Genomic DNA, 27,005 nt, shown 5'->3' with positions numbered 1-27,005 from the left:
CTAATATCTGTTCATTTTCAATTGTGATAAATGGCTATCTGGTTCACTAATTTCACTTGAGAAAGGAAATATGCCATCACTGAGTTTTCTGGGCTACAAGTGACTCCAAACCTACAATAGTTGACAGTAGTTGACTCTTAACTGTTCTGTGAAATGGCTGAGCAATGTCCAAGCAATGTAACGCTTGTACATAGCAGTTAGTTGTAATAAATGCCTGGTTTTCTCAGTACCATGATATCTGCCTCCCTCTGTCCCTCTGCCCCATGTGTTATAGCTCAAGAATGCCCAGCTGGCTGCTGCAAAAAGCAACGAATTTGTTAAAGCTGCAAAGGAAGAATTAGCAGAAGCAAAAATCAGGATAGACGATCTAACATCACAGCTTCATCAATGTCGCAATAAGGTAAAACCTCACTTTATTCCATAGATTGGTTACTTGACATCTTTGAAAACAAACCTGCAGGATGGAGAATCTTTGCTCAAAAGTTGCGGCTATAGAATCATATGGAATGGAAAGAAGCCATTTCACCCACTGTGCCTGTGTCTGCTTTTTGGTAACCACTCTCCTGTTAGTTTAACGCCCCTACTCTTCCCCATATTCCTGCAAAGTTTCTCCTTTTTTAAATAAACAGTCTACCTTCAGTTTCTTTCTGACCATTAATATTAAAGTTGCTTCTGTCACCCTTCAATGCATTGCTTTCTGGTTCATTAATTGTTGCTTAAATTGTGTTTCTTTAGTCTGCACTTGGGTTAGTTGTGGCAACTATCTTAAATATGCATCATTAGGTTCCCAACCCTTCTAATTATTAGAAACAACTGCTCTAATTGTCCATGTATATAATGTTGGCTAATGGTTATGATGTTTCTGTTATTTTAGTGAACTGTACCATCAAAGTTGATGTAGTCCAGGAGTTCTCATCTGGGGGGTCACAACTGTCTAGTAGCCCATTAAAGGTTTAAATAGGCTGTCAGGGAAAGAAAACCAATTAACACATTTGCTCTAATCCATTGTATCAATTGGCAACCAATCTGTCAAGTAATTTTTAACCAAACTTGAGCTCTTGACTTCGATCTGGTCAATCTTTGTTGATCTATTAGTGCTTTGGGAGGCTGCTACATAACAGCCCAGCTCCGTGTCAGCATGGTGAGGCAAGGTGACCCTGAGCATGGATTGATTCCAAAGGCTTACATTGAGGTTCCCGTCAAGCATTCTAAAGATAACCAAAGAATTTCCTCCACAGCATGGGGAGGAATGAAAGAACTGACGGTAACAAAAGGTGAATGATCTTTTCAAACCCCTTCCTCTTTCAAGTGCCTGTAAGTCTGGTTTAGATTATGTCAGTGTCATAGATAGTCATTGAAATTTTACAGCATGGAAAGAGGCCCTCTGTTGCATTGTGCTGTTGCCTGTTATCAAGCACCTATCTGTTCTAATTCCCCTTTCCAGCCCTTGGCCCAAAGTCTGGTTTGCTATGGTGTTTCAATCGCTCATCCTTTAAAAATCTTGAGGTTCCTGCCTCGATCAGATTTTTATGCTGTGGGTTCCGGATGGCCACTGCACTTTTTCCTCAAATTTCCCCTCAACCTCCTGTACCTTGCCTTTGGAACTGGTTATTTACTACAGGGAAGACACTCTTCCTGTCCTAACTTTGTGCGTTTCAGTCAGTAATCCTCTCCGCTTCCTCTGCTCCAAGCAATCCAATCCAGCATGTCTAATCTCTCTTCATAGTTCAGACTACATCCTGGTGAATCTCCTCTTCACCCTCTAGTGCAATCTCATCTTCCTTTAGTGAGGTGAACAGAACTGCATGTTGCACTCCAACCATGACCTAACTAACATCACATACAATCTATCATGATCTCCTCAGTATTTGTGGCCTTGACTAATAAAGGCAAGTGTCCCATATGCCATCTTAACCACCTTTATCTACCTGCCCTGTTGCCTTCCAGGATCCGTGGGAGTGAGAGTCCGAGTGTGGTGCTGGAGAAGCACAGCTGGCCAGGTAGCATCAGAGGAGCAGGAGAGTCGACGTTTCGGGCATAAGCTCTCCACATCGGCAATACTCATTTTTTCTCCTCTGATCTTTGGGCATGCACAACATGGTCCCTCTGTTTCCCTCATATATTTTGAATAGTAGAACCCAAGTATATTTCCTCACCTTGTTATCCTCCCAAATGCATCAGCACATACTTTTCACGATTAAATTCCGTTTGCCATTGTTCAGCTCACCTGTGTCATCCTATAGGCTTTCCTCCTTGCTATTTGCCACATCACCAAATATTTTTATCTGTGATAATTGATTGAGACATCAACGTTGAGGTATAATCATTAATATATAGTACAAACAGTAAGGAACTAGCACTGAACAGCACTGGTGACTCAATTATTAGCACTGCCGCCTCACAGCGTCACGGACCTGGGTTCGATTCCATCCTGTTTGCGTGGAGTTTATGTATTCTCCCCGTGTCTGTGGGTTTCTGCCAGGTGCTCTGGTTTTCTCCACAATCCAAAGATGTGCAGGTTAGGTGGATTGGCTGTGCTAAATTGACCATCCAGTCCAGGGATATGTAGGCTAGGTGGATTAGCCATGGTTAATGTGGGGTTACAGGGATAGGGTAGGGGTTTGGTTTGGATGGGAAGCTCTTTGGAGGATCCGTGTGGACTCAATGTGCTGAATAAAGCACAGCAGGTCAGGCAGCATCCAAGGAACAGGAGAATCGACGTTTCGGGCATAAGCCCTTCATCAGGAATCAGCTTATGCCCGAAACGTCGATTCTCCTGTTCCTTGGATGCTGCCTGACCTGCTGTGCTTTACCAGCAACACATTTTCAGCTCTGATCTCCAGCATCTGCAGACCTCACTTTCTCCTCAATGTGCTGAATGGCCTGCTTCCAACTGTAGTGATTCTATGAGCCGTGCAGTCTGCCATGGAACAGGCCTACAGTGACTAAAACACCCATCATCCTCTGCTTCCTGCCATTAAACTAGTTTTGGATCTAGTTTGCCAAATTGCCCTGTACCCCTTGGGTTCTTAGCTTCCTAAGCAGTTTGCAATGCAAGACCTTCACATCAGCCTTACCGAAGTTCATACAGGTTATATCAACTGCACTACCCTCATTTACATGCATAGTTACATAGATTATGAAATAGTCAATCAGCTTTGTCAAGGGGAGGTCATGCCAAACAAAGTCAGGCTGACTATCCTTGATTAATCCTCCAAGTGGAAATTAATTCTGTCCCCCAGAATCTTGTTTTTGGTTTTCCTCACCACTACTATTGCACTGATTTGTCGGTTAATTTATCTTTTGCTTGTTGCTGATGGGAAAATGAAGTGGTGTTCTATTTCCAGTTGTGAATTCAAAGGGGATGATGTCAGTGATTTATTTTTAAACTGTTTCTATAATAAATTGATGCAAAGATTGTTCATGTTAGAATAGAACATGATTTCAGAAGATATGTAAAGTTCTTTCACCGCCTCATTCTCACATACAAAATGCATATGTATTGCCGCAAACCAAAGCATTTATGCAGGTAAAGTTGTCATGTCAGGTTATTGGCCAAGTGTTAATTTTTAAACAAGTGTTAGATAGGGTCTAATTAGAATGATTTTTGCTTCGATGCATTCTTCACAAAATTGGTATAACACAAAAGGAAGCCATCCAGCCAATGATGTCAACACTGACTCTCCAAATGAGCAGCTAACTCAGTGCCACTCTTCCAGCTTTTCACCATTACCTTGCAGTTCTTCCTCTTAATAGAGTAGTTTTAATTCCTCTTTGAATGCTGTGATTGGACCTTTCTCCAGCACTAATAGGATTAGATGGATTGGCCATCCTAAATTGCCCATAGTATCGAGGGGTTGTGTAGGTTAGGTTGATTAGCCATGGCTACAAGGGTAGATTAGATCCCCTACAATGTGGAAACAGGCCCTTTGGCCCAACCAGTCCACACCGACCCTCCAAAGACTGGAGAGAAAGGGGGTCTGGAAGGGATGCTCTTTGGAGGGTCAGTGTGGACTCAATGGGCCGAATGGCCAAATTCTCCATTTTGAAAATGCATTCCAGATATTAATGGTTACTGTGCAATAAAATTTTTCTTTGTTTGTTTCTTTTGTCAATTACTCTAACTTATTTTCTGACAACTTATTTGGGGGCTCAGGAACTCTGGTTGAAGAGGAGCTTTGTTCTTGTAGACTAACTTTTTTTAAGAAAGTGTCCCTCCTTCATTCTTCGAGTTTTTTTTCTCTCAGATTTCTACTCTGAGCGCGAAGAATCAGGATTTGGAGGAAGCATTAGATCGTGAGAAGACAGTTAGCCACCAACAGCTGGCGCGCAAGGAGCAAGAAGTTGCTGAAATTCGTGAGAAATTGCAGGTCCAGATGGAGGAATTAGGTGAATGTTTGGGTATGAAATTGCCTTTGGACATGGAAATAAATGCTTATAGGAAGATGCTGGAGGGAGAGGAGCAAAGGTGAGCTCTTTGTATGTGATCCTTTGTTTACTGGCTCTGTTCTGGCCTCAAAAATCATGTTTTTTCATTACTTTGCAAATAAATCAGCCTCTCCCTTTTAATGTGGATTAGTGGAAAGCCTCAACTTTAAGCCTGTCTGTACAATGGTACCTTTCTAACTAGGCACAAGAATCAAATACGTGACATGGGGGCATATTGCAAAGATGCATTGGAGTCCAAGATGTGTATGTTCTTTGCATTAGAAACCAATTTCAAAATGGTGACTACTCACAACTGCAGAGTACTCTTATCTTTAGCATATGTCAACACCCCATGGAGGGACTTTTTGAAGGTCCGAAGCTGATTTCTAGACTGACCGCAACACTAATTGATATCAGTAACATCTTATTGCTTTGAAATCTGTCTAAAACGATGGTTTTGTTGATGATACTTATTTTGTTGTTTCTGTTGAGCATTGCGTGACCATCAGTTGCTTTTTACAGGCTTCATGTGAACCTACATTGCTGTAATTTCCTTACAAAGTACAATATTTTATTATGTCATAGATTCATAGAGATGTACAGCATGGAAACAAATCCTTCGGTCCAACCTGTCCATCCGACCAAATATCCCAACCCAATCTAGTCCCACCTGCCAGCACCTGGCCCATATCCCTCACACAATCATCCAAATGCTTTTTTAAATGTTGCAATTGTACCAGCCTCCACCACTTCCTCTGGCAACTCATTCCATACACGAACCAACCTCTGTGTGAAAAAGTTACCGCTTAGGTCTCTTTTACAACTTTCCCCTCTCACCCTAAACTTATGCCCTCTCATCCTGACCCCAAGGAAAAGACTTTGTCTATTTATCCTATCCATGCCGTCATTATTTTGTAGACCTCTATAAGGTCACCCCTCAGCCTCCGACGCTCCAGGGAAAACAGCCACAGCCTGTTCAACCACTCTCTATAGCTCAAATCCTCCAAATCTGGCACCATCCTTGTAAATCTTTTCTGAACCCTTTCAAGTTTCACAAAATCTTTCCGATAGGAAGGAGACCAGAATTGCATGCAATATTCCAACAGTGGCCTAACCAATGTCCTGTACAGCCGCAACATGACCTCCCAACTCCTGTATTCCGTACACTGAACAATAAAGGAAAGCATACCAAACGCCGCCTTCACTATCCTATCTACCTGCAACTCCACTTTCAAGGAGCTATGAACCTGCAATCCAAGGTCTCTTTACTCAGCAACACTCCCTAGGTCCTTACCGACAAAAAGTAGAGGACCCAGCACCGATCCTTGTGGCACTCCACTGATCACAGGCCTCCAGTCTGCAAAACAACCCTCCACCACCACCCTCTGTCTTCTACCTTTTGAGCCAGTTCTGTATTCAAGTGGCTAGTTCTCCTTGTATTCCATGAGATCTAACCTTGCTAATCAGTCTCCCATGGGGTCCTTGTCGAACACCTTACTGAAGTCCATATAGATCATATCTACCGCTCTGTCCTCATTAATCCTTTTTGTTACTTCCTCAAAAAATTCAATCAAGTTTGTGAGACATGATTCCCCACGCACAAAGCCATGTTGACTATCCCTAATCAGTCCTTGCCTTTCCAAATACATGTACGTCCTGTCACTCAGGATTCCCTCCAACAACTTTGGGCGGCACAGTGGTTAGCACTGCTGCCTCACATAGCCAGAGACCCGGGTTTAATTCCCACCTCAGGCAACTGTCTGTGTGGCATTTGCACATTCTCCCCGTGTCTGCGTGGGTTTCCTCCGGGTGCTCCGGTTTCCTCCCACAGTCCAAAAAAAATGTGCAGGTTAGGTGAATTGGCCATGCTAAATTGCCCATAGTGTTAGGTGAAGGGGTAAATGTAGGGGAATAGGTGTGGGTGGGTTGCTCTTCGGAGAGTTGGTGTGGACTTGTTGGGCCAGATGGCCTGTTTCCACACTAAGTAATCTAATCTAATCTAAACTTGCCCACCACCATCAGGCTCATTGGTCTATAGTTCCCTGGCTTGTCTTTGCCACCCTTCTTAAACAGTGGCACCACATTAGCCAACTTCCAATCTTCCAGCACCTCACCTGTGACTATTGATGATACAAATATCTCAGCAAGAGTCCTAGCAATCGTTTCTCTAGCTTCCTGCAAAATTCTAGGGTACACCTGTTGAGGTCCTGGGGATTTATCCATCTTTATACATTTCAAGACATCCAGCACTTCCTCCTCTGTAATATGGACATTTTGCAAGGTGTTACCATTTATTTCCCTACAGTCTATATCTTCCATATCCTTTTCCACAGTAAATACTGATGCAAAATACTCATTTAGTATCTCCCCCATTTTCTGCGGCTCCACACAAAGGCCACTTTGCTGATCTTTGAGGGGCCCTATTCTCTCCCGAGTTACCCTTTTGTCCTTTATGTATTTGTAAAAACCTTTTGGATTCTCCTTAATTCTATTTGCCAAAGCTAGCTCATTTTCCATTTTTTACCCTCCTGATTTCCCTCTTAAGTCTATTCCTACTTCCTTTATACTCTTCTAAGGATTCACTCGATCTATCCTGTCTGTACCTGACATATGCTTCCTTCTTTTTCTGAACCAAATCCTCAATTTCTTTAGTCGTCCAGCATTCCCTATACCTAGCAGCCTTTCCTTTCACCCTAACAGGAATATACTGTCTCTGGATTCTCGCTATCTCCTTTCTGAAGGCTTCCTATTTTCCAGCCGTCCCTATTCCCATGAACATCTGCCCCCAATCAGCTTTTGAAAGTTTTAACCTAATACTGTCAAAATTGGTCTTTCTTCAATTTAGAACTTCAACTTTTAGATCTGGTCTATCTTTTTCCATCACTATTTTAAAACGAATAGAATTATGGTTGCTGGCCCAAAAGTGCTCCCTCAGTCACCTGCCCTGCCTTATTTCCCAAGAGTAGGTCAAGTTTTGCACCTTCTCTAGTAGGTACATCCACTTACTGAATCAGAAAATGTTCTTGTACACACTTGACAAATTCCTCTCCATCTAAACCCTTAACACGATAGCAGTCCCAGTCTGTGTTTGGAACGTTATAATTCCCTACCATAACCATCCTATTATTCTTACAGATAACTGAGATCTCCTTACAAATTTGTTTCTTAATTTCCCTCTGACTATTAGGGGGTCTATAATACAATTCCAATAAGTTGATCATCCCTTTCTTATTTCTCAGTTCCACCCAAATAATGTCCTGGTTGTATTTCTGGGAAAATCCTCCCTCAGTACAGCTGTAATGGTGTCTCTTATCAAAAACGCCACTCCCCCTCCTCTCTTGTCTCCCTTTCTATCCTTCCTGTAGCATTTGTGTCCTGGATCATTAAGCTGCCAGTCCTGTCCATCCCTGAGCCATGTTTCTGTAATTGCTATGATCTCCCAGTTCCATATTCCTAACCATGCCCCAAGTTCATCTGCCTTCCCTTTTAGGCCCCTTGCATTGAAATAAATGCAGTTTAGTTTATCAGTACTACCTTGTTCTCTGCTTTGTCCCTGCCTGCCCTGGTTGTTTGACTCGCTTCTGTTCTCAAGCAAATTTTCCTGCCAGTATATTAGTCCCCTTCCAATTTAGATGCAATCCATCCTTCTTTGACAGGTCACTTTCTACCCCAAACCACTCCATTATTCTTACAGATAGCTGATATCTCCTTACAAGTTTGTTTCTCAATTTCCCTCTGACTATTAGGAGGTCTATAATACAACCCCAATTAAGATATGCATTTATTTGCTCATGATGTGTATCAGGTTTTCTTATCTCTGTGCAAATCTATTGTAAGTGGCTTCAGTCCTGACTCCCCAACTCCTATTGGGTACATGTCAGGAATCTGATGAAATTTCTCCACTTGCCTGTTTGAATGCAGTTTCAATATTATTCCGAACAAAACAACAGTCCAATTCCCCAATTATCCCATTTGATGGCTTAATCACCTAATTCCTGTACCGTCACTTTGATTGCTGGCTGCATTGTGTGCTATTTCCAACAGGAAAGTTGCCATCTTTAACAGCACCTCACATGTTTGTGATCCCATTTTGTTTAGGAACAGAAGGGCAACAAGTGTTTGAGAGCCACCAAGTTGTACACCGTCCTGATTTTGGTCAAAATCGTCACCCCCCTGGAATATAGCAGGAGTCCCTTCATCACATGGGCTGCCTCTGCTGAAGATAAAATCTAAATTATTATTGACCAGAAGACGTACGAGCAGAAGAAGTAGGCCCCTCAGCCTACCTAGTCTGCTTCACTGTTCAATGAGATCACTGTTGATTTGATAGATCCCACCCCACTTTCCTGCCTTTTCCCCACAACTTTTGATTCCCTTATGGATTAAAGATCTATCTCAGCCTTGAATATACTTAGCCTCAACAGCCCTGTGCGGTAAAGAATTCCACAAATTCACTAACCTCTGAGAGACGAAATTCCTCCTCACCTCTCTCATGAATGAGTGACCCCTTAGTCTGTAATAATGTCCTTTTTGGCTCCTGACTCTCCCACAAGGGGAAACAAACGTTCTATTATCTACCCCCTCAAGTCATCTAAGAATCTTGTATGTTTCAATAAGGTCACCTCTCATTCTTTGTTCCGCTGAGTACATACCCAACCTACTCGATCTCTCCTCCAATGACAGTCCTGCCATTCCTGGTAACTGCTAACTAAACATTTTGTGGACTGTCTCCACTGTCTGTGTATCTTTCCGTAGACATGTCGCCCAAAACTATTCACGGCATTCCAGCTGTGCTTTGACTAGTACTTTGTATCTTTATAGCAAAATCATCCTACTTTTATACTACATTTCCCTTTGAAATAAAGGCCAATATTCCGTTAGCCTTCCCTGTTGCTCATTGAAATTGGATGCTTGCTATTTGTGATTTGTGGATGAGTGCGCCCATATCCTTCTGTAGTCTTTTTCTCCATGTAAATAATCAGTTTCTCTATTCTTCCTGCCAAACTGCATAACCTCACATTTCCCTACATTATGTTACATCTGCCACTTGCTTAACCTTTCTGCATCCCTGTGTCATCCCTGTGTCATCCCTGTGTCATCATCAGAGGCAAAGTACAAGTCAGACAACAGCTAGAGTACAGTGAACAATTTGGGACTCTCATCTAAGGAAACATATACTGGCTTGAGAAGCAGATCAGAGAAGATTCACCATATTGACAGCAGGTATGGAATTGGAAATGCTGAAGAGGCCAGAATTGGCAGTGTAACAGTCTCAGTAGGAGATGGATTAGGCAGCATGTGGTTGCTGCATTAGTTGGAAAGAGATCACGAAAATGAGGATGAGCCTTTTAAAATCAAGCCATTTACTGAATTGGCAGTCAATGTCTACAAATTAATGCTGGAGGGGTGGAATTCAGAAATTAGTGCAACTGAGAATTTATGTAGCAGAGTTTGAATGGCCCCAAGTTTGCACAGGCTTGATCGAGATAGGTTAGCCAGAACTAGGAGAATGCTTGAGTCTGATTGAGGGTTTCCGTAGCGCAGAAGCTGAGGTAAAGTCAAAGCTGGATGGTTTTGCAGTGTTGGAAACAAATGGTTGTGATGCTATAGATGTGGTAGGAACCTCACTGGAGTTGCATACAATGACAAGGTTGTGTACAAGTTGATTGATCTTGGACATTTATCGGGGGTGTGGTGAGGTCAGTGCAAGGGAACAGACATTGAAGTGTGGCCACAAACTGTGGCATCTGTTTCTTGTATTTAATTGACTGAAATTTCTACCCATCCTATATTGCTCCAAGTCTCAAATTTTAGCTGTAGATCCTCTGGACATATGTGGAATTTATGAATGCATGACCATTTAGATTGACTTAAAGGGATCATATTGGATCTTCAGATATCTCCAACCCAGGCACTTGGATCATGCTGCCTTTCTACTGATGGCGAGTTTTGACAATATTTTTTCTTTTTTTAAATTAACACTGAACTGTCGTGAAATCCAAACCCTTTATATCTATTACAAGTGAGGCAGAATGTCCAATTAAGGGGCGACCTTTGTGACATAACAGAGGCATGACATACCTTTCTGTTGGTTAATTGCTGTATCCCTACAATGTGGAAACACTGCTGTCAGCTGAAGAATGCCAAACATTCAAGTATGCAATTGCACCAATCAGTAAATCAGCAATCAGTTTTGAGTTATCAGTGTAATGGTGTGATAGTTTCCATGCAAGGAATGATCAAAATATAACATGATTCGCAAAAGCAGCTGTTTCATGAAGTGGAGTTAATTCCCATTCAATATTGTGCGCAATTCTGGTCTTCCTAGCGGAAGGATGTTGTGAAACTTGAAAGGGTTAAGAAAAGATTTACAAGGATATTGCCAGGGTTGGAGGTAGGCTCGATAGGCTGGGGCTGTTTTCCCTGGAGCTTTGGAGGCTGTGGGGTGACCTTATGGAAGTTTATAAAATCGAGGGGCATGGATAGGGTAAATAGACAAAGTCTATTCCCTAGGGTTGGGGGGCGGGGGAGGGGCCTAGGTTTAGGGTGAGGGGGGAAAAAATGTCAAAGGGATCTAAGGGGTCAACTTTTTCACGCAGAGGGTGGGTACGTGTATGGAATGCGCTGCCAGAGGAAGTGGTGGAGGCTGGTACAATTGCAACATTTAAAAAGGTATATGGATGGGTATATGAATAGTAAGGTTTGAGAGAGATATGGGCCAAATGCTGGCAAATGAGACTAGATTAGGTTAGGATATCTGGTCAGCATGGACGAGCATAACCAAAGGGGTTGTTTCCGTGCTGTACATCTCTATGATTCTAAATGGAAGTAAGGAAAATGTGACAATGATTAAAGAGTTGGAGGAAAATAGGATTGGAGATACAGTTCCAACAGGAGCTAATATAGCTGAATATCCTTGGGCTATACCAAAATGTTCGAAATAGGAATTAGAAAGTGAAACAATTCCTTTGGTATTAAATAATGCCACTGAACTAGGAATCCAGAGGCTTAGATGGTATTCGAAAGACATAAATTCATTTCCCAAAATTGCAATGATTCTACAGTGACTTTTGCCAAATCATTTCATATTTTGATCATTCCTTGCATTAAAAATATCACACCATTTGCAGATGATGGAATTCAACCTCTATTAATAAGTCTGGAAAAAACCCAGCTCATCTCCATAATGCTGTCTTCAGACTACTTTCCATTATCATAAACCCCATCTGGTTCCCTAATTCTGCTTACGTCTCCTGGCCCTACATATAACTTCAGATCTTTGGCAATAGGGTTGACTCTTAACTGGCCTGGCAAGTCATTCATGTCAAGAGCGATTAGGGATAAGAATTGGCCTTCCCGATGTGACGCCCATGTCTAAACGAAAGAGTAAAGAGAAGCTGCAAGGAAGGTTGTTCACTGTAACTGTGGCTTCACTGAAAGTGAGCAGTTGTGTGTAAATTGCCAGTGGAGATATGTAGCCTATAGAGTGAAATTGCAAAGCCTTCATGCAACAAATACTTCCTAACCTCTGAAATATCATCCATTGTTACAGATTTGATATGACACCTACTCCAGTTTCACGTCGAGTGGCCCTTACCTCGGGAGGTGACCCAAGGTTCCGAGGAACAAAGCGAAGATTGATCGAACCAGAGGTTGCCAGCCGCGTTTACGGAATACGTGAACATGTGTTTTCCACCGGGCAACTTATCTTAGAAGAAATTGACAATGATGGAAAATTTATCAAAATAAAGAATATTTCTGATAAGGTAAAGACCCCTTTAGAGTTTGTTGCCTTTATCTTGTAGCAGCAAAATGCAATTGTTGATTTACTAACTAAAAACCTTGGAGCAGAGTAGTCTATTCAGCCCTTCGGGCCTGCTCCAATATTCTATAAGTAGTTTCCCACTCATAGTTCTAAAAGGGTTCCCTTTTATTCAAACACTATACCCTGGTTCTAGATCCCACAGCGAGGATAATAGACTTTTCTGCACCTACCTTGTCCATCCCTTTTAATTTTATAAGTTTCTGTGAGATCCTTCTCATTCTTTGAAACCGTGTAGAATAGGGGCACTTGGACACTTATACTACTACAGGAATGTGTCTGGTGAACCTCCCCTGCACTCTATGGTAAGTCTATTCTTGAGATAAAAGGCATCAGAATTGTATGTAATGTTCCAAATGTGGACTCACTATTGAAGCAAAACTTCTTTGCTCTTTTATTCAAATATTGTGATCAAGGCCAATGTAGCATTTGCTTTCTGCACGTGCATGCTAACTTTCAGTGACTTATGAAAGACAATGACATCTCTTTGGATATTAACACTTTGTAATCTCTCAGCATCTTCCTTCCTCCTACCCAAGTGGGAAACTTCACACTTGTTTGTTTATTATGTTACATCTGCCATACTCTTGCCCATTCATTCAGCCAGTATCCATCCTTTCAAATTGGTTGTTCAAGTATAAGATCCATAAGTGGTGAATACAATCTTGCCCTCCCACTAAATTAGTTTTCTGACATCATCCAAACTTGTTACTCTTTCGACGAATAGCTGTTTTATTGTTTCTTTACTCATTGAAGATGAAAATAGCAAAGCCAAATTGCTTGTAAAACAAAACAATTGAGTTTTTTTCAAAAATGTTTTGGTTCAGTGCTAGGAGTCAATATTTCTGACTCTTAAGAGAATTCTAGATACAAAAACTACTGCTTTGTTGATCCAGGAATGCATTCCATTATTTTTCATTGGGTGAGGGTTGAACAGGAAGTTTTAATTCATTTCGATCTTTTGCATGAGGAACAGGTTGAGATTTGATAGCAAGGAGCTCACCTGTTAGATTTGACCTCTGGGTTGAATCTTAGTCACTGTTGCTTATTACATATTAGAGTACCTTTTTAAAAATAAGTTTTGAGCATCCTTGCAGGTTAATGCAAAGTAACACTTGAATATTTTTGGGTGTGAATTATAGGACGTTTTATGCCTGAAACAATTAGCAATTTTGTTTAGACAAAAATGTATCCCCGTAGGGGCTCAGTGTTTCCACTAGTGAGTAAATCTCAAATTAGGGGACATATTTACAGAATAACTATGTGCACAGTGGCTCAGTGGTTAGCACTGCTGCCTCACAGTGCCAGGGATCCGCTTTCGATTCCAACCTCAGGTGACTGTGTGGATTTGCACATTCTCCCCGTGTCTGCGTAGGTTTTCTCTAGGTGTTTTGGTTTCCTCCCACAGTCCAAAGACGTGCAGGTTAGGAGGTTTGGCCTGGGGGAATTCAGGGTTACAGGGACATCTTGGGAGGGGGCTGGGTCTGGGTGTGATGCTTTTCCGAGGCTTGGTGTGGATTTGATGGCTTGCTTCCACAACGTAGGGATTCTATGATTCTAATCTATGGACAGGTGATTATTTTAAATGAAATTTTAGAAAACACCCCACAAAAAAATCAATTTTGAACAAATTGTTACTTGCAAAATTTTGACAGTACAATATTTGCCATTTTTTTTGTAGGATCAGCCATTAGGTGGATGGACAATAAGGAGAGAATTTCCGGATTTGACCCAGCTTACTTACAAATTTCCTGCACGTTTTACACTTAAATCTAAGCAAGTTGTAACAGTAAGTATTTACCTAGAGCTTTAGTACTTTTCCGTGTTAAATATCCAGGTAAAAGGAAGTTAATGCTGCAGGAAAATAAGGTTTATTCTTTTCTACATAATATTTCATTGTAATTTTATTGTTTGTATTTAAGGCTGATTTTCCATCTTTAATTGCAGTGTACTAAATCATGCCCTCAACAATTTTTTTAAAGCATTATATAACGTATTTCATGGCAACAGAGTGCTTTGATTAACGTAGGTATCAGGATCACTGATTAAATTCTTCATGTTTCCAACTGTCATCTGAACTTTGGGGGGGGGGGGCCCACGATGGCTCAGTGGTTAGCATTGCTGCCTCACAGTGCCAGGGACGTGGGTTCGATTCCATCCTTGGGCAACTGTCTGTGTGGAGTTTGCACAATCCCCCGTGTGGGTTTCCAAAGATGTGCAGGTTAGGTAAATTAGCCATGCTAAATTGCCCATAGTGTTTAGGGATGTGTAGGTTCGGTGCATTAGTCAGGGGTAAATGTAGAGTAAGGGGGAATGGGTTTGGGTGAGATGGTTGGTGTGGTCTTGTTGGGCCAAAGGGCCTGTATCCACACTGTAGGAATTCTAATTCCATGTATCTGTTGTCTGTTGTTTTTTTTTTAGGGGACATTGAATGTGAACAAAGTGTTTGTAGCATCTGGAAAATAGCTTGTAAAGTGTGGGCATTTAATCAAACCCAGTCATCATTTCCAAAAGATTAATTGTCAAGTCAGAGAAATCAGGCATGTCAACAGACTGATGCTTGTTTTTTGAGACCCAAAATGGCGTCCATGGTGCCCATTCATGTTCACTGCTGTTGCTAAGGATTGTAGTGTGAATATGTGCCAAGCCTATACAAAAGGAAACTCTCCAGTGTCTGAAGCATGCTGATTCCTTTTGATCAAATGGACTACTGTTTTCAAATCAGAGTTTTGGAGTTCCATGCTGTCCTAAACTTCATGCAGCTGAACACACATTTAGCAGCAGGATTGGAACGCCTCCATTGCTATTTAAAGGGATTATTACATGCTACCTACATGCTTGTGGCTGGTTGATTTATTTTGGTCTGATTCTACGAGCACTTGATATTTTTTCTAGCTCAATGATGTTGCAAACATCCACAGGGAGCAGTGTGGCAGGTGCTGAAGGAGTTTTATATTGACATCAAAGCTTCTGCATAAGCTAGTTACTCCCGGGTATGGGTGCACTAGTAAGCTATGCTATGAAACAGCAGAAGTACTAGAGGATTATCAAATGTGTAAGAGGAAACTTAAAAGGGAGATTAGGATAGCTAAAAGGGGATACGAACAGATAATCTGAAGTCAAATCCTAAAAATGTTTTACAGGTATATTAAGGATAAAATGATAACTGGTGAAAGAGAAGGGCTAGTAAGGACCAGTGTCATAATTTGTGTGTGGAGCTAGAGAATGTATGTAGGATTCTAAGTGGATTCATGATGATTATTAATTCCATATTTTTATTGAATTCAAATTCCACCATCAGCGACTGTGAGATTCGAACCCAGGTCCACAGAACATTTCCTGGGACTCTTGATGAATAGTCCAGTCATAATACCCCTAGGCCATTGCCTCCCACCTGAGGGACATAGAGAGGACAAAGCGATCCCTTTGACAAAGGAATCAATGATTAGCGGGCATGAGATTTAAGGTGAAGACCAGGACGTTTCGAGGGGATGAGGGAAAACTCTTTCCACCTGGAGGGTGTTGGGAATCTGGAACTCGCTATGTGCAAGGGTGGTCGAGGCTGAAACCCTCATCCCATTTAAGATGCATTTAGATGTGCATTTGAGATACCAAGGCATACAAGCCGAGGGCCACGAGTTCGAAAATGGGATTAGAATTGTTTGGTTGTTTTTGATCAGCATTGATGCAATAGGCTGAAGAGCCTTTTTTCCTATGCTGTACAGATCCCTGACTGAGTCGCATGCAGAGTAGGCCTAACTGCTGAACAAGGGAACATTCTCAATATCTTTCTGCCTCCACTGTTTTGGTGCATGAGTGGATATTTTAACTTGCGAACTGATCTGAATATATTAAGCTCTATTAAGTTAATGTACTTTTAAGCCACCTGATACAAGTGGATACTTTTTATGATGTATTTTTTTTTATATAGGAAGACCATCTAAAAGTACAATGTGTTTATCACTTTTACTGTCCTGTGGAGCTCTTGATGATGGATTAGGGAATCCAATGAATTTGCCAGAGTTAATTTTACACTAGTGGAAAAATGCAGTTGTGTAAATTTTTCTTTTAGTGTGAATCCTAAAAGTATTTAATTTTACTTGTGCCTTTGTTTTTGCGTTAGATCTGGGCTGAAGGTTCTGATGTTGTCCTGGTGTGGAGGGGCCAGAAATCATGGGGAACAAGAGATGATAGAGAGGTAGTTCTCCTCAATGCTAATGGAGAGGTATGTATGCTCAACTTTTTTATAATTACAATGCAAGCACAAAGATAAGTGCATTTATCTCTACGTATTTTGGGCACAGTTAACGAATACTAACTCAGGTTAAATAGTTTTTTCACCTAATTTTGGCGATTTTCTTTACTAATCTGTGATGTTAAGGTAACACAGTACTTATTTTCCATCCAGTCTGATTTTGCTACAGCAGCCCATAGAAATAGTGGTGGCATTTTGCAAAAGAAATACTTTTTGACAGTGTGCGCAAAAATCCTTTTAGCGAATGCAGTCTACACCGAGAAATGAAAATGCTTGAAGGTTTTGCTGAATTGACTCCTGTTGTGGTGCTTTTGAGTCAAGAAAATGTAATTTAAAAATATAGTTGTGTGATATTTTTCTAATACTTTCCTAATGAGTGAAATAGTGCAAAATTTGCAAATGCATTTGAAAAATTATCACTTGCAAATTCATAAAAATATATAACTGAGTAAAGCTTGTATTTTAATACTAACTTTGTTGCTTCTAGTTTCAACGACATTCCTAATCAAATTCTCAATTAGTATAAACCCTGTGTGCCTGGTATATCTGATTTAATGTATAAACCAGTTTCTACTGAAATGGAAATATTTCCATAATGTCATCCATTCAGTCATTGACTTAAGTTTGGACTACTGTGATAATTTCCTCCAATCAGTGCACTACTTTCCTGATTCTCATAAATGCTTTCACAGAACTTGTATTTTTCACTTAGCAATATTCAAAGCACTTGGCATGAACAAATCAAATAAAGCCTTGAACTGAAAACTTGATCAAAAATGTAGGCAGAAATTATTCACTTGAGATAAATATATAATTGAATGGAGAGATTTACAGAGACCTGTATAATTCACTGTGACATTGCATCATTTTAAAATTCCTTGTGAAATTTTCAAATTTCTCATATAAGAAGGAACTGTTTTAACCTTGTGCCTTTTAATGCTTTTGACATAATTTGATGTCCGGGGTGGGGGTGGGGTGGTTTATTTGCAGAATGAGAGTTAATTGCTCAAGGCTGACATTTAAATTAAAAAGCAAAATAATATCCTATTAAAAATCTAGGGTGGTGCTGAAACCCATTTATGGGCTTGGGTAAGCCACCAGTCCTTTTTCAGATATAAAACAGGCAGGAATTCCTTTAGGATAACTTAACAAGATGTCATAATCTTACATAATAACATCTTAAGGAAGCCCTTTTAGCCTGTTTTGTTCTGTGGAATATGAGATCTTTTGGTCAACTAACCATACTGATTTCACAGGAGATGGCTTCATGTGCTGCTGTGCAAATACCTGGAATATTGGGAAGTGAATCTAGAGACCAGGACGATGAAGATGTCGTTGAGGGCAGCAGGCAAACTGAACATTATCCAAAGGTATGAATGTTCAAAAGAATGCTACTTAGTATTGGATGTGCAAAATGCAATCTAAAGCATCCTGGTGATTTTACTTTTGTAGTAGAAAACCAATATGGTAATATGAATCAGTTAGAATATCTGAGAAAATGGAACAGATCTACTTGTCCCCACTAATATCTGTCGTAGTAATGTGCACATCATGTAGAATAAAAAGGATGTGTTTGGAAAAGTGCTTCAATTGGACAATAACATTCCATTGTCAATAAGAATGGTATCTGGAAGACTGTCATAAAACCATAACATTGGCTATCATACAGGGTACCCAAGGAAAAACTCTTACGCGTAGCATTTTTAGGAGGATATTGAGACTTTGTAGAGGATGCAGAGAGAATTTTCTGGAATTAAATGTGGAATGGGAACTTTGGTTATGTGCAGAGGTCAGAGAAGATATGATTGCTCTTCTTTGAGACAGTTTGGGCAAACATTTTTTTTAAATTTATAATATTTTTATTAAGTAAAAATAGGTTTTTAAATATTACAACAAATACAAAACAATGAAATTCAAAACAGTACAAAACTAAACCCAAATAATAAAAAAAATTCCCAAACCTACCCTCCTATATAAACGTATAAACATTCATAGAGAAGTATAAAATTTTTTTAAAAACCCTAAACTAGCTATTTAACTAACTAAATAAATACCTAACAACAAACAAATAAAAACAAATAAATAGTAATAACTCAGCCCAGTCAAACAAAACAGTCTCACGTTCACAGTTCCTCCTCCCTGGATATTGGACTCATGAAACACAATTGTTACGGCTATATAAAAGCCCTTGTTAGTGTGGCAGATAAATCTGTGTCTAGATATTTCAAAAAGGGTTGCCATGTCTTGTAAAAATTCTCAGTTTTGTGGTGTACCATATTTGTGAGAAAATCCAGGGGAATATGCTCCATAACAATCTTCCGCCAACCCGACAGGCCTGGGGGTTTTTCGGATATCCAACCTAGCAAGATATTCTTCCTTGCACAGAACGTAAGAATATTGAAAAGTTTTGCCTTATGCGAGTCTGCAGGAAATACAATGGATAGGCCCAAAAGGAACGAAATAGGGTCCTTCTCCACCCCTACACCTAAAATCCATAAGGATGTAACCTTCAGACCATAAGGCGCACAGCAAATTTTTAGGTGATTTTTTTTTTGTTTTTCAAGAACAGATGCATTTCTTATACTCTAACAAAAAAACCATATCTTTCTGTACATAAAGGGTGCATAAAAATATCGCTGTACATTATCAAGCAATTTGATTAAGACAAATTATGTCTTAAGTCACAGAAACTGATCAGCGCATGTTTCTATCAGTGGCATTCTGAGTTTTGTGCTTTTTTGCTTTTTTTTACATTCCCAGCTTTTAACAAAAATCTGATAGTTTCCTGCTCTTGATTCATAATTTGAATCGCCATTAAGCATTTCTTTGCTTAAAAAAGTGTGTAAAAGTACCAGCATATTTATGATGTCAAAATTTATTATTTACACGGAAAAGATGAATTTCAGATATGTGTTCAGAGACTTTCATAGATCACAGAGAACGAAAAACGTATCTTTCGGTTCAACTTGTCCATGTCGATCAGATATTCTAGATTAATTTAGTCTTGTATGCAAGCATTTGGCCTGTATACCTCTAAACTCTACCTATTTGTATACCCATCCAGAAACCTCTCATATGCGCGTATAACTTAGGAGTTGCACTGGTGTTTTTTACATTTTTATCAAAGCATTACGAATGGGAAACTGATTCCTGGAAATGTATTTATATTTGGTAATTCTTGCATGGAGCTGTTTTTGAGTTAGTGAATTTACACTCTTATATTTGTTCCTGATCAATGTAATGATGTTCTCTAATCTCCACTGTATGGATCCTGTGTACCTTTCTTCCAATCGGAAATATAAGTTGAATGCTTTCGAGCAAGGTTAACCAAAGCCTGAAACTTAATGTGATTTCTTCCACCTGCTTCCTTCCTTCACTGATCCACCGAATAATTGATCCTATATTTCACCCCTGCTCTGATTGCTAACTCAATGCAGAAATTAAACCTGGCTTTTTATAGCATGCAGGGTATTATACGGACTGTCATAATTATGAATGGAACCATTACCGGTGGTCTTACCTCGTTTAATTTATGGAGTCTCTGTTGTTTTGCAGGGCCGTGCTGAGAATGAAGATCCAAATTGCTGTATAATGTAAGAGTAAAAGCTTCCATTGGTCAAAGCTGAATCCTTCAGTTTATTTCTGAGTAGCCTTCTTTTGTATACTGACTGTAATGCTGCTTTTGGAACACAGTTAATGTCTGTTTCAGAGGAATATTTAACTTTTTTTTTTGAAAAGTGACTGTTTAATGGGAGCACTTCATTGAGTAAAGTTAACAGAAACATTTCGTTTGAGATTAAGAACTGCACAGATAATAAAACATTATCATGTACTGAGACATTCAGAAAGTGCAATTGTATTAATTTAATTATTTACTTTTAGCAAAATGTTACCTAAAAATCTGCTTAAACAATTATACTTGCAGTTTGAAAAATCTGCAAAGTACTTGTTTATTCTTGAGGATAACAGCAGTCCTTTTTGAATACTGCAATTGATATTCAAACATTTTGCTTTGCATAGAATGTAATCCAACATTGAATGAATTAGTCGGGCTCGGATTAGAGCCAACTCTCACTTAACTCTAACAGGTTTCTGTTTAATGTTTCCATTTTTAGATCCGAGAGAAATGGATTCTTCTAAATAACTGTTCCTTCTGAGAGATGCTCTCTGTAATTGTATGTTTTTGCCAAATTGCTGATTTGTAATGATCAAAGGTGTTTTTTAATCACCTTAATTTTATGGTTCATTCGGACACTTTAAATGAAAATGATGCACAAATGTCATGAAATGTTTATTGCTGCAAATTGTGACAACTGACACAACTGAAATGACCTTTTAAGTGTGATTCAATTTAGGAATGATTTGGATCTCTTTCATTTGATCAGTGTCTCTCTCACCTTTTCATCCTCAATCAACCCCATATGCACAATTTAAAATTTATCAACATTGTGTTTAAATGTTTTGTCGCTTTGTTCCTTAATTCCTGACAAAATGGTTAAATCTCAAGAGCATTCTCCAGAAATTAGATATTTAATTTCACCCAGCTCTTTGCGTTTATTTGCTTGTCCACTTCGTATCTATTACCCACAAAACTCTCAATTTTATTCTTAAATTCCGTTCCTTCCTATCTTGTCTATTGTCCTCCCTCCCCTCATTATCCAAGGGGAAAGAACAGCATTAATTGCACAAATTCACTTTACAGACTTGTGATTTAGTATATCATATTTGTACATTCTTTATCTATGAACAAATTACATAAATGAGGATTTTCTAGAGTATTCAAATTATTTATGAATCAATATTAACTTGGAAGATTAAAATTGACTAAAATAAATATCTTTTCATAATTCTGTTGTGACGTTTCACTTTAATTATTTTCCAAACATAGTACAAACTTGGTGAAAACTTAAAAGGATCTATTGTTATGTAAGGAATATCTTGCCAATCTCTGTTTATCCAGCAAAGTACACTGGTGTGATAAAGGCCAATCTCCCTGTGGCCAGAGTGTAGGCCAATAGGTTGATGAGTTATCACTGTCCCGATTGGAAGTTGGTTTAGCTCATTGACTGGCTGATTTGCAATGCAGAGTGATGCCAACAATTTGGGTTCAATTCCTGCACTGGCTTAGGCTACCATGAAGAAAACTCCTTCTCAACCTCTTCCCTTGCCTGAGGTTAAACTACCACTGTCTAATCAGAGAGCAGCCTTGTGGCCTGGTGAGACTATGGTGACGCTACTGTCCCTAGTCTACATGTAGTCTGAAGAGGCAAACTTCTTCCTTTTTTAAATGCAAAATCTCGACACAAATTTGATCCTTTAAGATGGCGTGCCAAGCTTCGACTAATCCAGAAATTCAAGCCCCACCATTAGCTTTAAGTACAGGTTACAGTTAAATAATGAGTTTCATAACATCTTGTAGAAAACATTGTCAAGTTTTCATTGTTCTGTTGGAGCTGTAGTCAAATGCTAACCAAACATTAGTCCCAATACCTATGATCTATAGGCTGTAACTTGAGAGAAAGCTCCCACAGGGCCCACATGACTGCAATTCTCACACAAACCGTGTACAAGTGGCCGAATGCTGTGCTATCCCTTGATGCTGTCGTATTTGAAGAAAAATCTACACTTTTTTTTCCCCAATGTGGAAGCTGTGGGTGCTGGTGGTGCTGTTTATCCTATTGTAGCACCAGTTACAACATTGTGGAAGCAGGTTCCTTTTCACAAGGCTCATTTTCTGTCTGTCTAAATGTGCTAAGATTTTAAGGTTTGATTTACAGTTTTCTCAATTTACCTTAAATATTGGTGCAATTTTTATATTTATCCTTTTCACAGTTTTTAGCATTTGAATATTTATTGTCAAGGTGGTAGCCTCGTTCTCAAGCACCAACTCATGACTGTTCATATCTAAACAGTTGACAAGTGCAGGTTTGTGGCCTTACTCATGAATACCACAACTCCTTCCAAAGCAACAAAGTGTCTACATCAAATATGTGAAAGGGTTAGCAATGTTCTGCTGACTGTGTACAGAGAAACACTGCCAGAATAAACTCTGGTGAAGTTTTGATAGATAGGATAGTGAAGAAGGTGTCTGGAATGCTTTCCTTTAATGGTCAGTATTGAGTACAGGGATTGGGAGGTCATGTTGCAGCTGTACAGGACATTGGTTAGACCACTGTTGGAATATTGTGTGCAATTCTGGTCTCCTTCCTATCAAAGATCTTGTGAAACTTGACAGGGTTCAGAAAAGATTTACAAGGATGTTGGAAGATTTGAGCTAGAGAGAGAGGCTGAACAGGTTGGGGCTGTTTTGTCTGGAGTGTCTGAGGCTGAGGGGTAACCTTTATAGAGGTTTACAAAATTGAGGGGCATGGACAGGATAAATGGGCAAAGTCTTTTTCCTGGGGTGGGGGAGTCCAGAACTAGAGGGCATAGGTTTAGGGTGAGAGGGGAAAGATATGAGACCTACGAGGCATCTTTTTCACACAGAGGGTGGTATGTATATGGAATGAGCTGCCAGAGGAAGTAGTGGAGGCTAGTACAGTTGCAACATTTAAAAGGCATTTAGATGGGTACGTGAATAGGAAGGGTTTGGAGGGATATGGGCCGGGTGCTGGCAGGTGGGACTTGATTGAGTTGGGATATTTGGTCGGCATGGACGGGTTGGACTGAAGGGTCTCTTTCTGTGCATCTGTGACTCTGACTCTGTTTCCATTTCTTCCCAAGCTTGTTTCATCAGCCATAAAAAAAGGCTATCTGCCTCCATTGTTTAGAAGAATGTTACAAGGGCATGACTGCTATCTCTGGCTTTAGTTGTCATGCTGTTCTCCCTCATGGACATGTATCTTAGACCTTGGAGTGCAAGTTCATATTTCCTTGAAAGTAGAGTCTCAGATGGCCAGAGTAATGAAGAAGGCATTTGGCATGTTTGCCTTTATTGATCAGTGCAGTGATTATAGGAGTTGGGTTGTCATCTATGGCTGTACAGGACATTAGTTAGGCTGCTTTTAGAATACTGCGTTCAATTTTGGTCTCCCTGCTACAGTAATGAGATTATTAAACAGTGAAAGGGTGCAGAAAAGAGTTACAGGGTTGGCAGGTTTGAGCTATATAAAGACAGGCTGAATAGGTTGGAGCTATTTTCCCTGGAGCGTCACAGCCTATGGGGTGACCTTTATAGAGGTTTAAAACCTTGGATGAATAGCCAAGGTCTCTTCCCCAGGGTAGGGGAGTCCAAAGCTAGAGGCTGTTAGTTTAAGGCGAGAAGGAAAAGATTTAAAAAGGACCTAAGGGGCAACTTTTCCATACACAGGCAGTATGGGTATGGAATGAGCTGCCAGAGGAAGTGGTAGAGGTCGGTACAATTGCAACATTTAAGAGGCATTTGGATGGGTATATGAATAGGAAGGGTTTGGAGGGATATGGGCCAAATGTAGGAAAATGGGACAAGATTCCTTTAGGATATCTGGTCAACATGGATGATTTGGATTGAAGGTCTGTTCCCATGCTGTGCAACTCTGTGCCTCCATGACTGTACTCGAACTATGTTGTCAGTAAAGGCAGCCAATGGTGCCTGCTCGTCTTTGATTCATCTAGCTGGGCCTGATTCATTTACCTCCTACTCACATTAAGTATCATACTCTAAGTTTCTCCTCATTCTTTTCCATGGCTATGTTGACTTATTTTTGAGTTAACATTCACTTGTACAAGAATCCACTTCCATACCACTTTTATTCTTAAACCACTGTCAATATTTATTTTAACAGCAATACAATGCAATTATTTAATGCCTATTGGGTATTCCTTTGTCACTTCTGTTACATGTCCACTTTAGCCACCGTGGCTTTGCAATCATTCACAAAAAGGTTCACTGTCCAGAATCTGACTGAAGTGGCAAAATTGAGCAATATGAATCACATTACTATTTTTAAAAACAAATAATTGCTTAGATCAACAGCCAGCAGAACCCAAAATAATCCTTGTTTTTACCACCAAAATAAATTTGAAACCAGGGGTTAAAGCGAAAGATGAATAGGGTCAACAAATCCTTGGATAATTCATAAATGTGTTATTTTGAAATTTCTTCTTTAAATTTGGCTTCCCCTGGGTTTTGTGGTTTATTCAGACAAGCAAAGTTTTCATTTCGAAGGAGAATACTATACTGTATATTGGATCGTGTTGTTTTTTCGTTTCTGTACCAGTGTGTGACATAATAAATATCAAAGCTTTTGAGGATACTTGTGGATGGATAGTAAGGATCCAAATGGAGCATTGTATTTGCTGATAGTGCACGCTCATCACTGAAGCCTAAGCCAGGGAAGGTGTCAGTTGCAACAAAAGCCATTGAGTAAATACCATGCCACAGGGTTTTAGCACCTCCATATCTAAATGAAGAGGAGCTCAGTGGGTCTGCTACTTCCTTGTAATTTTAATTTTCTCAAGGAGGAACTTGCATCTCCCCAAAAACACACACACACAAGCTTTTTTTTCATGTAACACAAGAACTCTCAAAGTTGTAAAGAACTACATGGCCATTTTTGGTAGGTGGAAAACAGGGATTCACACAACAGGGGAAAAAGAACTTTCACCCTCGACTTTCCTGCTATTTAGAAAGCTCATAGTAAACATTCCCCAGTACAAATACCACTGAAGGAATGGTTGGTTGAGGATTAACTTTGTTCATAGAAAAGTCAGTCAACAGCTTACATTTCTCACCCGTCTACGCATTACCAGAACATACATCCTTCTCAGTTTCCACAACAATTCAAAACATTGGTCCCTCCTGCCAACATTGTACATCTCAGCATTTAAGGCAATTCTTTTAGAAAGTTAGACAATAGTCTCTTTAGAAACAATTATGCTCGTGTTTTGAGCTAGGAGATTGGGTTTTTTGCCAAGTAACACTTGTGATTTTGGAATGAGCAGTTTCACATTCTGGTTGGTCCGTCTCCATTCTTTGAGCAGTCGAATGTGATATCGAAAAGAAGCCTGCAGCCAAAAGTAAGCATGGTACATTAGATTTAAAATCAGTTTCAGGCTCTGAGTGGAGTTAGATTTTAGTAAACATGAGCGGTGTCCTGTTGACTTCTACTTTGCTGAATTTAGTGTCTTCCCCAATCTCGCAAGACTTCTGATAGTGGCATCAAGACATTATGTTCTAGACTCAATGTACTGTCTGCATAAAAGTGCCTCTTTATGAATTGCACATGGTACATGTGTTTACAAAAGATACTCACTGTGGTCCAAAGTAGGTAGATTGTAATTAGAACAGCTGAAAGGATAAGCAGACCAACGGCTTCGACGCTACTACTGAAGTAAAAATGGTCAACGGTTCCTTGAACACACAGCCAGCCAGACAAAATGGCCAATGGCGTAATGAAAAGAAAACAGATAATGTCTCCACACAGCATTCTCCTCTTTTGTTGTAGTGCAGGATCCTTTAGCCACTGGGGAAATGAGAAATGTGCATGTAGGTTACAATTGCTGACATCAAGCACCTTGCTCAAAAATAGTTACAAATATTTACAAAAAAACCTCAAATCATAGCAAAATAGTGAGGCCTCTTCTGGAGTGCTCTGCCCAGTTCTGATCTCCTCATTATAGGAAGGATATTATTAAGCTGGAGTGGGTTCAGAAGAGATTTACCAGGATGTTGCTGGGCATTGAAGGTTTGAGTTATTAGGAGAGGCTGAAATCCTTTTTCACTGGAATGTAGGACATTGACAGGCGATGTTATAGAGGTTTATAAAATAATGAGGGGTTTAGATAAGGTGAACGGCAGGTGCCTTCCCCTTAGGATGGGGGATTTCAAGACCAGAGACATATATTTTTCAAGGTGCGAGGAGAAAGATTTAAAAATGACAGGAGGGAGAATTTTTTTAAAATCTGTGGTGTGTGTGGAATGCACTTTGAGGAAGTGGTGGATATGGGTCTAGTTACAACATTTAAAATACATTTGGATAAATACATTAATAAATGCTTGGAGGGATATGGGCTAAGTGCAGGCAGATGGGACTAGTTTAATTTGGGATTATGGTCAGCATAACTGGTTGGAATGAAGGGTCTGTTTCTGTGTTGTATGACTCTTTGACTCTCGTGTATCAAGTTACAGAAATACTGTTAAAGTACATCTTAATTATGAAAAAGACGTAATATTGTGTGCACAAGCATCATTGGTGTCAACTAACAGATTCATAAAAAGAGCTGTATTTTGCTCAGGCCATTGTGTTTATGACATTGTGAAAGGTTCTATGTGGATTGTTTGGTGCAGTTTTCAGATCAGTAATAAGTTCTCAACTGTCAGCATGTTGCCCAATAGTTATGCAAAATAAGTGCCCTCCTATGCCACAGCTCACATTACTGCAAACAGTGGATTATTTCATGCAATTAGGAGAACTCTAATATGCTGCTACAGATTGGTTGTGTACCCTTTAAGATAACAAGGCACAAGTTGTCACTGGTTGAGTATGTTGAATAGTTCATTGGCAGAGGCAAGAATATCGA

General features: G+C 39.9%; 2 protein-coding genes across 7 annotated transcripts in view; one reads left to right on the top strand and one right to left on the bottom strand.

Annotated features, from left to right (window-relative positions):
- The window catches only part of LOC122541073 (lamin-L(III)-like), a 43,695-nt gene extending 22,588 nt beyond the window's left edge, over window positions 1–21,107 (top strand). For all 3 annotated transcript variants that reach the window (XM_043677585.1, XM_043677584.1, XM_043677586.1), the window contains exons 5-12: window positions 275–400; window positions 4,248–4,468; window positions 11,981–12,194; window positions 13,932–14,039; window positions 16,374–16,475; window positions 17,762–17,875; window positions 20,061–20,098; window positions 20,621–21,107. In XM_043677585.1, coding sequence (XP_043533520.1) covers window positions 275–400; window positions 4,248–4,468; window positions 11,981–12,194; window positions 13,932–14,039; window positions 16,374–16,475; window positions 17,762–17,875; window positions 20,061–20,098; window positions 20,621–20,645 — 948 coding nt within the window. In that variant the 3' untranslated portion in view covers window positions 20,646–21,107. The remainder of the gene's footprint in view (window positions 1–274; window positions 401–4,247; window positions 4,469–11,980; window positions 12,195–13,931; window positions 14,040–16,373; window positions 16,476–17,761; window positions 17,876–20,060; window positions 20,099–20,620) is intronic.
- zgc:158785 (uncharacterized protein LOC791214 homolog) overlaps window positions 1–27,005 on the bottom strand; it is an 85,650-nt gene that overhangs the window by 29,923 nt on the left and 28,722 nt on the right. For 2 of the 4 annotated variants that reach the window (XM_043677594.1, XM_043677593.1), the window contains 2 exons: window positions 25,739–25,948; window positions 23,944–25,490 (listed from right to left, as the gene is read on the bottom strand). In XM_043677594.1, the coding sequence (XP_043533529.1) occupies window positions 25,332–25,490; window positions 25,739–25,948 (369 nt within the window). In that variant the 3' untranslated portion in view covers window positions 23,944–25,331. Of the gene's footprint in view, window positions 1–23,943; window positions 25,491–25,738; window positions 25,949–27,005 lie in introns of those variants that run through there. The other 2 variants (XM_043677595.1, XM_043677596.1) reach the window with 1 other exon arrangement.

This window comes from Chiloscyllium plagiosum, chromosome 36 (genome assembly GCF_004010195.1).
Source record: "Chiloscyllium plagiosum isolate BGI_BamShark_2017 chromosome 36, ASM401019v2, whole genome shotgun sequence".
NCBI lineage: Eukaryota > Metazoa > Chordata > Chondrichthyes > Orectolobiformes > Hemiscylliidae > Chiloscyllium > Chiloscyllium plagiosum.
The sequence above is the reverse complement of the archived record's forward strand: the minus strand, read 5'-3'. Positions and strand labels throughout refer to the sequence as shown.